This window comes from Thermobia domestica, chromosome 5 (genome assembly GCF_964235325.1).
Source record: "Thermobia domestica chromosome 5, izTheDome1.hap1.1, whole genome shotgun sequence".
NCBI classification, from domain to species: domain Eukaryota; kingdom Metazoa; phylum Arthropoda; class Insecta; order Zygentoma; family Lepismatidae; genus Thermobia; species Thermobia domestica.
The window spans coordinates 310206210-310217577 of NC_137458.1; the positions used below are offsets into that span (position 1 = coordinate 310206210).

General features: G+C 35.8%; 1 protein-coding gene across 1 annotated transcript; it reads right to left on the minus strand.

Moving 5' to 3' along the window:
• Positions 1–4334: 4334 nt before the first annotated feature.
• Positions 4335–5509, minus strand: LOC145684955 (duodenase-1-like). The gene has a single exon (XM_081757307.1). The coding sequence runs from the start codon at positions 5379–5381 to the stop codon at positions 4410–4412; it is 972 nt and encodes a 323-aa protein (XP_081613433.1). The 5' UTR covers positions 5382–5509; the 3' UTR covers positions 4335–4409.
• Positions 5510–11368: the final 5859 nt, after the last annotated feature.

Sequence of the window (11368 nt, forward strand, 5' to 3'; positions counted from 1 at the left end):
ATTAATTCCCAACGTTGCAAAAAACGTATAGATAAAAAAAATCTTCTGGGCTGCAACTGTCAAAACCAAAAATACGGATTTATTTTATTTATTTTTTAAAAAGGTTAGCAATGCAGTTGACACAAGCATTGGAATCATACGTTATGAATTCAGTCTGAAAATTCAAGGTGGAAAATAAAACATCTGACTATCGCGGACACATGTCTTGTGACAGGTTAATTTTTTTTTGTAATTTCTAGTACATTTTCTGAAATAGTAAATACTGAATGTTCAACTTATTCTATTCCTTTACTTAGGTATATTTATCAGGTTTCTACCGTGTTTATCCCAAAATACGACCTACCATAGATTTCCAAATTGATCGTAATAGAAGCACTATTCTACTCCCAAAAGGTACCCAAGTAATTGCCGCACTCCAAACGGATTACTTTCTATTATAGTAAATTTGTTATCTTTTCTATATACAGCTACAAAGATTACATTTTTATCGGTAGGTTATCTTGTTTTCACTTTTTTTTAGTAAATTATTTTTATTGGCTGAATTCCCGCAGATGGCGACCACTGATTAGACCTACAAGAATCTGTTTTTATCATTATATTACTATTTGTTTGTTGTTATTTTAATATACCGTACACAGAATTACTCCTACTTAATTCCATCATTCACTTTTAATTTTTAATCTAAGATATTTCTGGTTTCTTAGATCTAATTCTGGCTTCTTAGATCTTAGATTTTAATCTAAGATATTTCATGCTTTCTTTGGTTCCTACTCTAGATAAGTACATATTCATCTGCATTAGGATCACTGTTCAAAATGAGTATTTTACAACTTGTAAGTGCTGCAAACTCTGACTATTCAGAAATAACGAAAACAATGAATCCTTACCTTTTCCTGTTTGCAAAATACCTTATTATGAAACCCTACTCGTGTTATATAAATAAACTTTCAGAGAGGAGATTGGGAGCGAAGCTCCATGTCCTGGGACACCAAAAACTCCGAAACGCATAAGAAAACATTTCTTTTTTGTATTAGTTTGCCACATAAGGGTATACTTATATTCATGAAATGTGAACTTCACTTACCAGGAAATGCACTCTTACTGCCTTAGACAGTTTTTTTATTAGACAGTTTAAGGGAATTGTGTTAATAGATTCAAATAGTGTTTAGGAGGGCACATAGCTTAAAAACAGTAGTGAATAAAGCACGAATTAACTTAAAAGCACGAACCAACTTGTGCAGGTGGTCACTGAAAACCATGAATTCTATCTAAGCGAGTCATTACAAGAATGCAGCAGGGGACCCAAGTAACAACGAGGGAGTGCACCCACAAGGAGCGGGCGCGTCAATAATGGTGAGTATACACATAAGTGAGAACAGTAGGAAAACACTTTATATGGAACAAAACTCATGCCTTGCGTGACACAGCTTTACAACACTTTTACGATCATTTTGTACACTGCCTCCACATATTGCTTCACTTCATGTCTTCCTTGTGCAGTATTACGTGGTAAGAGGCACATAGGAAGGGATAGCACCCAAAAATGTTTCCCGTTTCAGATGCGACTACACATTTGGTTCAGATGCGACTCCTATTTCATTAGTTTCCGCTCTATATTTTTGTTTTTTCTGCAGCATACACATCCTAGGTTAGTTAATAAGATAGTGGATTTGAAAGAGTGCCATATTATGCTCTGTTCAGTAGCGTAGCGTGGTATTCCGAAATGGGGATGCCAAAGTTAGTCACTTGTCTGATATAATACAATACAATGCAATACATGTTCAATGTGTATTCTCGTTAACAAGTTAAAAGATTCACTATGCAGCAAATGTTGTTTTGATGACTCATGTTTTACAGCTTTCTTCATGAAATTACCCAAATCAGAAATACCGTTTGAACACCACTCCGACTCCTTTGCCCCAAACATAATGCAGACGAAACATAACATTTTATTCCCTACAGAACACCCAGAAAGCCAAGAAAACCTATCATCATACCACGAAGACTGAAATATTCGCGACTGATTGCTAGTTGTCGTTTTTTATGGAAAGCTTGGGGTAGGTCGTCTCCCTTTTAGAGAGCAACGCTGCTCGTAAGTCAACCAAGATATGGGAGTTGTTAACAAACTAAAAGTTAGTAAGGTATTCAGCCAAACACTTTCCACAGCTTTGTCTCTTAGTTATAAATGCAATTTTCTTCATACTACAGTAAAACAATAAAACAAATTTCATTTCAAATCACAACGCAAAAGAAACTTTATACCGCCAATTTTTCTTTACCACCAACGATCAATGTTGCTAATCAAAAGCATAAATCTAGTACAGAACGCAAAGGAAGAGGTGAGCCAATAATTTATCACAAAAAAAAAAAAAAAAAGGTTTGTAAAGCCATGTTCATGAAACAACTTGCAGAAGCTTTATATTTAGCATGGCATAATTTGCAACCATCCCATACGATTACACAACACAAATAGAAGATTAACAGGCTGAGTCTGCTCATTAACGCCCGCAGCCAGCCATTAAAGTTTAGGAGAGAGGCACAAATATGCTAGGGGGTCAATCGTCACAATTCTGGTTCTCTTTTATCAATAACTACTCTTAATAATTAGGAGGCCAAAGCATTTAGGGGGCCAGGCTCCCCTAATTGCACGCCTGGTGGGGCATACAGAAGCAAATGTGTAGATTACATTAGACGCCAATAAGCAATTGTCTCAGCTCCTTTTCTGCCATTAGCATTGTGACGAGAAAAACCGGCCCCACTTTTGTATGAATATTGTTTTCAGTATAATTCCCTTTATTTCTCTCTCGTGGCAGCTTCTTCCTCCGCATACCACACTTCAATCTCGTTTTTTTTATGTCACTCCTAGAAATTTGTCATCTTGGGTCCGGACCTCAGGTGCCCGTTCGTGAATATGGGCCTGAGTGTATATATCATTTGAAGATACAAATAGAAAGTACCCAAAGCAACTATGGGTACCTATTTCTGTGTATCTACTTCATTGTCAGATATCCAGATACGGAAGAGCCCAAGTAAACTTTGTAAAGGGCGGAGGGTGGCCTACCAGATCGGTGACCGTAATTCTACAGAATGCATTATAGTTATGCTTCTGTATATGAGCCCTCTCAAAGAGTATCTGGCTACACCCTGGGACATGATATGTATTTATGATGTAGATTATTAGTTTGCCTTTAATTACGATGCATTTAATTACCATTAAAGCATAACTATTTTTATACTATCACTTACATAAGCGACATGCTTCATAATGGCGTTGAACTAACTATTATGTTTTGCTCTATTTCCTTGACAGCGCTCATACGTTCTATACAGAAACCATAGCTTAGTTCAAAATATATATAGAGTTGGCAGTACTTGCTTATACGCCAGCTTATATCTAAAGCAAACGTTGGGTTGCAAGGGATGACGGGGAGTAGGAAAAGAAGTAGTTAGGCATGCGCATTCGACAGAAAGCAGATGAAAACTCCGATGCTTGCAGTAGGCCTGGATGCCCAAGGAACATAGCATACGACAAGAGGAAAGTGAAAATGTGCATCTGAGTGATGCACATGCGTAGGTTCCGCTTGCCAAAGTAAAGCGAGAGAGCGCATCCAGAAGATTGCAGTGGAAATAATTGTGGTAATTATAAGCAAACAATTTATAAATATAATGAAACCCGTACTTTTTCTTATTAACAGGGGATGCCGGGCATACAGGCGTTCCCTTACGCTACGCCGCTGGCTCTGTTGCTTCTTACTTAATATCACAACAATATGCAAACTGTCGTAGTCCAAAATTTAACTTCATTTTTGTTCCCGAATAATTGTCATACACTGATGACCATTGTTACGTTTTTTGTTATTCTCACGTTGAAATTTCGTCTAATTCTGTTCATTTCTCGGTAAATTTTGTATTTGGTGAGCCATCTGAGAAAGTTAACTCTTTTTTATTCCGATTCTTTAAGTCGCCCCAAACAATAAAAGAACACATTAGTAAGGGTTGCGTTCCAAGCGCTGCTATCGCAATAGCGTAGATGGCTAATAGCAGCTGAACGCTTATTGGCTCAACGCGTGGGTGAGTCGAGAGTCTGAAGTTTAGTTTGCATTGTTGCCACGTATCAAGACATTGTTTCAGCATTATACCAGATATATCGAACTGACTTTACTACATTTTGCAGATTAAATCCTCGTTCCGCATTTAGTTTCCCGACGTTCAACTAAAATAAAACTCTCTGAAAATAAATTGAAACATGTCTTTGTAGATATTATTATTATTATTATTATTATTATTATTATTATTATTATTATTATTATTATTATTATAAAGAATTGCAGTAATAAGGATAAAAGCTCTAGTTTTATATTAGGAAAAAGTAAGACATACATTTAAAACGAATTTCTAATGCTTTATAACTAATCGTATTTTACACTGAAAAGTGTGTGTACAACAATATACATGCAAGAAAGATATATGATATGAGTTTTAGGAATGTTTTGATGAGCGGGAGAGTTAAAATGTTCGGGAGATTTAGAATGTTCAGGAGATTTAGAATGTTCAGGAGGTTTAGAATATTCGGGAAATTTAGAAACATCTTCCTCAGAATTATTTGCCATTATGTCTCGAATCCAATTTAGATAATAAGCAACTTTCATGTCTAAATTTGGTGTGGTGCAGACTCCTTCTCTACTTCTAACCGCTGCGATAACTCCTACCACTACATTATCACATATTAGGGGTCCGCCTGAATCTCCAGAACAAGCACTTTTGGTACCTTCTAACTCTCCAGTACATATTGCAGTATGCGGGTCTATTTGAAATAATCTAGCACAAAAACTTACATCCAATATAGGTATCTCAACTTCCATTAGTACCGTGGACGGTTCATCTTTACCAATTAGACCCCAGCCGACTTTAGTACACGTACTGTTTGGTGTGACTTCACTAGAACTATCCTTAGGCAATGTAGCCACAGACAGTTTATCAAAATTTTTTAGTCCCAATTCAAGTTTTAGAAGCGCAATATCATCATTGTAAGTTTCGTAAGTATAATTGGGATGTGGAAACACAAGAGAAACCACGTTTAAGATTGAAAATTCCGGCGGGATACTTTCCTTTTCTCCAGCAATCACCAGAATAGATTCGGCTGAATACTTTTGGTTTGTTTTATCAACAACACAGTGTGCTGCAGTTAGAATCCAATACCTATCGATAATAGATCCTCCACATTCAAATCCTTTTTCTTCATCCAACAAAACAATAATATGGGCAACATACTTATATTTCTCAAAATCTGCAACGTCTCCTCCAATAATTCTATTGTCATTTCCTGTAGAAGCAGTACATAAAAACGTGATTGCCACAAGAATTTTCAACAGATATAACATCCTTCTGCGAAGTAATGCGGAGTAATAATACGAAGTAACAAATTAAAATAACAGAAGCGAAAATTATATTGTAATATTTGAGACAATTCAACGCTTCTCTCTCTTTTAGAAAATAAAAATTGACAAACGATCTTACAGTTTAAAAGAAAGAACATTATAAATAAAGTTTATAAATATTTTTAAAAAAATCCTTCTTTTTCTTTATTATTATTGACCACATAGTCAAGTTGTAATGACACTTTCTCTTCTAAATGCGTAGGAATGTATGTAAATCAAGGATGTTATAAATAAAGGATCTGGCCATAGGTATATTAATCCTATTCAATCGATGAAGCCAAAAAACAACCGGGCATAGGCACATCTGATAGGCTAAAATAGTGATGTTGTCATTTCTTCCCCGTTACCATGGTGTTCGCCATGTTTTTTTCTAAACAAATACATGAATCAACAGGAATACTGTTAAGTCTGCTGTTAATAATCACACACTGTTAATTAGACAATTGTAAAATATTTTGAAGACAAAGTAAAGTTAGTAAAAAAACTACAGATTAAGAATATGGGGCCACTATTCAGAAAATTTACGAGTGAAATTCAGTTATTCATGAAGTAACTTCTAAGGAATCTTCTACAGGGACCACATTTCTACGTAAAATGATAAGATAAAAATTGCATAAGAAACGCTAGCAATTATTTATACGCAATGTAGGAGCACTAAGGTAAAGACTGACAAGCTGTCGGCAAAATGAAACTGGAACAAACATACGATTTGTTTACAAGAAAAAATCACTGTCTACTTTGAAAATAATGTTAATTATATTGGCGCATTGAGATTTCTTACACCTACGCTTTCAAATATAACTGCATAGTTCCAGTGGCTACAAAATAAAGAAAAAAATCATCAAGACAAAAAAGGACACTAGGCTTGTAGCCATATACGTACTGAGAATTTTTAGTCTGGACCGATTTCTGATCGGTTGTTTTAAACACTTAAGCCTGTCTCAGACGGGACTAAAGTAAGGCTACAATTCACGATCTAAAATTCACGACCTTACTTAACGATCGTGTGAGAAGTAACTTGCCCCTAGTTCAGGTTGAAATTTTTAGCTGTCCTTATTTGGATCCTGACTTTAAAGAAATAGAAACAGTTTCTATTTTCATCTGGACTTGTATACAACTACCAATCAGAAAAGAGTAGCGCCTGACGACATTCAACTTTATTTCTCGTTGTAATTTCAAAACAATGTTGCCCGGACAAGAGAAGCACAAATAGTGCTAATAAGAGTCATACGAAAAATATGATTTTTTGTAGCACGATTTATATTATTTAAAAAATGCAAGAATAAAGATCTTAGAGGAGGTATGCAGTGAAGGTATCCGCCCGAACACTACAAGTGTGAACAAATGTAATTACATCTTTTAAAAGAATAAAAATAGCAGATTATTGTGCAATTTGTATATCAAAAAATGTAACATGTTAAAAAAGCGTGCAGATTTACTTTTGGCGCACCACTCGAAATAATTGTTCAAAAATTAGAATTCTATCATTAATTACCTTTTTATTGTTTTCTAAGTGATTTATGCTCGGTGACATGAAAATATCCACATGGTATAGTTAAAATTCAAGGGGGTATCATAAGCAATTGTTGAAAAATCATAATTCTTTTACGATTTGCGTATAAATACATCGTCCGGATGCATGCATAAAAACTACAGCCCAAACAGCACAAAACAACCTGCGCAAGGGCGCCACTAAAAAGCACGAATGCTATCTAACCGAGTCATAGCAGAGCGAAGCTGTAGAGCCCGAGAGTTAGCGAGGTGGTGCGTCTGAAGGGAACTGGCGCGTCAGCGAAGGTGGGTATCCGCATAAGCGAGGCTAGTGAAAACGAGCGGGTTTTGACAATGATACGAGTTTCAATAGCATTTGTCATGGTTTCATACTAGTAGCGTTTTACTTGTAAACAGAATACAAATTCTGTGAACTGTGCAGAAATTCATCGCCGGTGGAAAATAGTTTCTATACAGGCATCTTTCATATCAACTCATTTATTTTATCCGTTGTAAAACACTTGTAATAATTTTAGACTCGTAATCCTACACTTGTAAACATAAAATTCAGATGTGATGCACCAAAAGTAAACCAGCGCCAAAAACAGATACAATGAGAGTTAATTGTCATTAGTGTTATGTTACTTTTGTGAAATTTTAGGGAACAGTTCTACAATGCTGGCACAATACAAAAATTCCAGGTGTACTGCATGAGATGGGTTACCGGTGGGTATAAGTTTACTTTATGGGTTATGTGGGCATTTTTTGTGGGTACTAACCTGAGAGGATGCACTCAGTACCAAATTTCACAAAATTAAATCCCCACGTTAAGCGGGTTTGCATATCCAGGCTCCTAACTATGAAAACATTTACGCTCAGTCCAACCTCAATCATTTCACGAATTCAACCTGTTTTACGTACGTTATTAGGACATAATATCGATTGTGATTTATTCTAAAAACACTTTTATACATTGCAAGAGCTGTAACGTCCAAATATTTACTGAGAACTCATAGTCGTATCGGAATAAACAAAAGCGAGTATGGAACAGTAAACTGCTATAACAAAAGGCAAAAGAAGTTGTGCAAAGGCATACAAAACGGTCGAGTGGTTTGGGTCGATACGCTATCAATCACATGTTTATGTGTTCAAACCCGGTGACAAGCTGTTTCTTTTTTAAGTGTCTTCCCATTTTCATACGGAGGCTGAAAATATTTCTTTGAGTAACTCATTGAAAACTTCTTTTGTTTCAAATTCGATTAGAACGGAACATTATATGAATTGCGAATCTTAAATCCATAGCTAAAAAAAAATGAGGTATACTCACTAATCTATTATCCTCTGATTTGTAACGAAAAATTATTTATATACTTCAGAAAATTATCCTCGGGAGGAATTTCAATATGCGGGTGGAGGGCAAACATTGGTAGTCCACATTGAGCACGATCGAATATATGGTCCTGAAGGTGGAAATTTCTTAGCTCGAGAGGGGTCTCAAATTCTCCCTCAGATCACGTCCTGAAAGCATCATTGCTTAAAAGCTTTCCGTAACAAATATAATATTACACTTGTTTCTCGTTCTACATTTAGAATTGGTAAAATCATAACTTATAGAGGATTATAATAAAAGCATAAAAATTACAATACCAATCATGTATAAATTATCCTGTAAGTTACCAACTTTGGGTCAGATTAAAACTCAAATATTTGTTTTCGGATTGCACTTAGAAGTAAGTCCTCTCTATATAATCCTGATCGGAAAGCCATGTTTAATACTAATTAATTAATCAATATTTATACGAATATTTTTTTATTTTACTATTTTTATTATACAACAGTATATACACTTAATTCAAAAAATCAAAATCTCGAAAATGTATATTGTACGAGTGCAGAATCGCAAATAAATGATTATTTATCATATATTGGTCTCTATTCGAAATTCTATTTAATCGAATCCGACAAGAACACAGACAGAAACATCGAGAACAGGTGAAAAAAAGAGAGAAAAATGCGTTGCACCCGGCGGGGACTCGAAGTAAGTTCGAATGGTGCTTTATGAGCCGAATGCCTTAGACCACTCGGCTATGGTAACAACTAGTGATTGTGGCAAAGGCTTCGAGTAGTAGTCTTATTACAGATTAACATTTTCTATTGCCTAAAATTTAAACCTAATTTACTTTGATATAATATATCTATTAATTTGTTTCATGAACGTTTTCTTTACTTTGATGAATGATGTATATTGTTGATATAGATTCTATTACACGTTCTTTCGTAAATATTATAGAAAGTATCAGGGTTATTTATGATCTTTTATTTAAATTGACTGGCGCATGCGCAGTACACAGACAGTTCAATTGGAAGGCGATGAAGGAAACGCTAACACACTGTTAGAATGTTTCATCGCTGTGAAGTATAAAGAACAGCTAAAATGTTTTTTACGCTTGTCATTGCGTAAAGAATCACCAGGTTAATGTTTGTCCAAGTTCTCACTAATCAACTGGACTCATGAAAAATAATTAATATTGTCATAACTGCACAATATGAAGAATAAAGAACGTATATTACACCACATTGTTCTCGGATTCGAATCTAGCTAAGGAAGGGACAATAAACAAAATGTGATTTATTCATTCGAATTGAGATAAGTCGATGAAACTAGAAATTACACAATCAAAAGGAAAAATATCGTTAAAAAGACAATAATACTTTTATCCGAGATGTGAAATAAAGTTATTAATTAACTGAAAGTAATATTGGGCATGATATAGAGTAAGAAAAAAAGTAAATGTATTCTTAGAAACGTTCAAAGTAAATTCACAAATACTTTTTGAAGCTATACTACTCTTCCTTTACGTTTTAACGAACTAATAAGTAAACAAGCAAAGGAAAAGAATGAAGAACGAAAGTATTGGTCTTGAAAAAAATATAATAAATAAATAAAACTTAAATAAATGTTTACACAAAAAATAACACACTAGTACTTCGTGTAGTCACCTCTAGAGTCAGTAACTTCTTGAAGTCTGGAGAGGATACTAGATACAAGTCTCGAGCAATACGACGGTGTGTCACGAAAATGTTGCCACACTTCCATAACATGATTTTGAAGAAACGTTTGGTCTCTGTCTTCACGTCTCTCTTCCCATTCTTGCACCATGTAGGCTCACAGATGTTCAATTGGGTTCAAATCTGGGGATAGAGGGGGAACTCAATACAAATTAACTCTGGATGTTCACTTAGCCACTCTCGTGTTTGCCGGGAAGTGTGAACAGCACTGTTGTCATGCATAAATATATATTCTTCCTGTTCGGGGAAGTTTCTTTCTAAGGACGGTAACAACGTATTTTCGAGGATATTAATGTAAACACTGCTGTTCATTCTCTCAGTCACCGCAACCAAATCTCCAGGACCAGCAGCCGTCATGTATCCCCAAAAGTGTGCTGATATTCGTCCTGAACAAGAAGTTCTGATAATATTTTGTTCAGCATACCTGGTTCCGCGCGGTCTATACAATATAACTCTGCCTTGTTGGTTAGACTTGAAAACCTTCTCGTCGTTCCAGATGACTAAGTCCCAATATGACTGAGGTTGGGTTATGTTATTCTGTGCCCATTCCATTCGTCTGGCCTTGTGAGTTTCAGTCAGGAGAGTCTTCCTAGCGGGTCTTGAACAGTGTAGGCCAGCCCCCAATAATCTTCTTATTATTATTTCGTGAGAACAATTATATTCTCTGGCTTTATCCAAGAGGATTGACGTGTGGCGTGGAGGTCTATTGATTACTTCTGTAACTAAAGCTTGATCTTGAGCTGCAGTTGTCACTTTTGGCCTTCCACTTCTTGACCGAGACCTGAACCATTCACCACCTTCTTCATGTCGCTGAACCCATTTCTTGACCGTTTTCTTGTCACATCCCAGATCTCTAGGCACTGGGATCTCTAGGCACATCCCAGATCTGAGGCACAGTTTGTCCCATTTTTGCTCGGCCTATGATTTCTCCTCTCAGAGCAACAGACAGTTCTCCACAACCTTTAGAACGAGGCATTTTGAGAACCTGTTAGAAATTTGCGTTCTGACGTGTTTGATAAATGTCGGTAAAGTGCATCTTTCTGTTTCTACTGCGCATGCACCAGTCAATTTTCATGAAATTCCCTGACAATTGCTGTAATATTTATGAACGAATACGTAATAGAACCTATATTAACAACATCATTCGTCAAAGTAAAGAATACCGTAAACATGAAACAATTTCAACAGACTATTACATCAGGCCAAAATAGGCTTAAACTTCAGAGAATACAAAATAAATTTCATACTGTAACAAAAGATTGAACATGAAACACGCTTACTACATTTTTAACTTGTCACATTAGCCGAGTGGACTAAGGCAATCGGCTAGAGATTCTGAGGCACCATTCAAGAGTAGTTCGAATCCCACC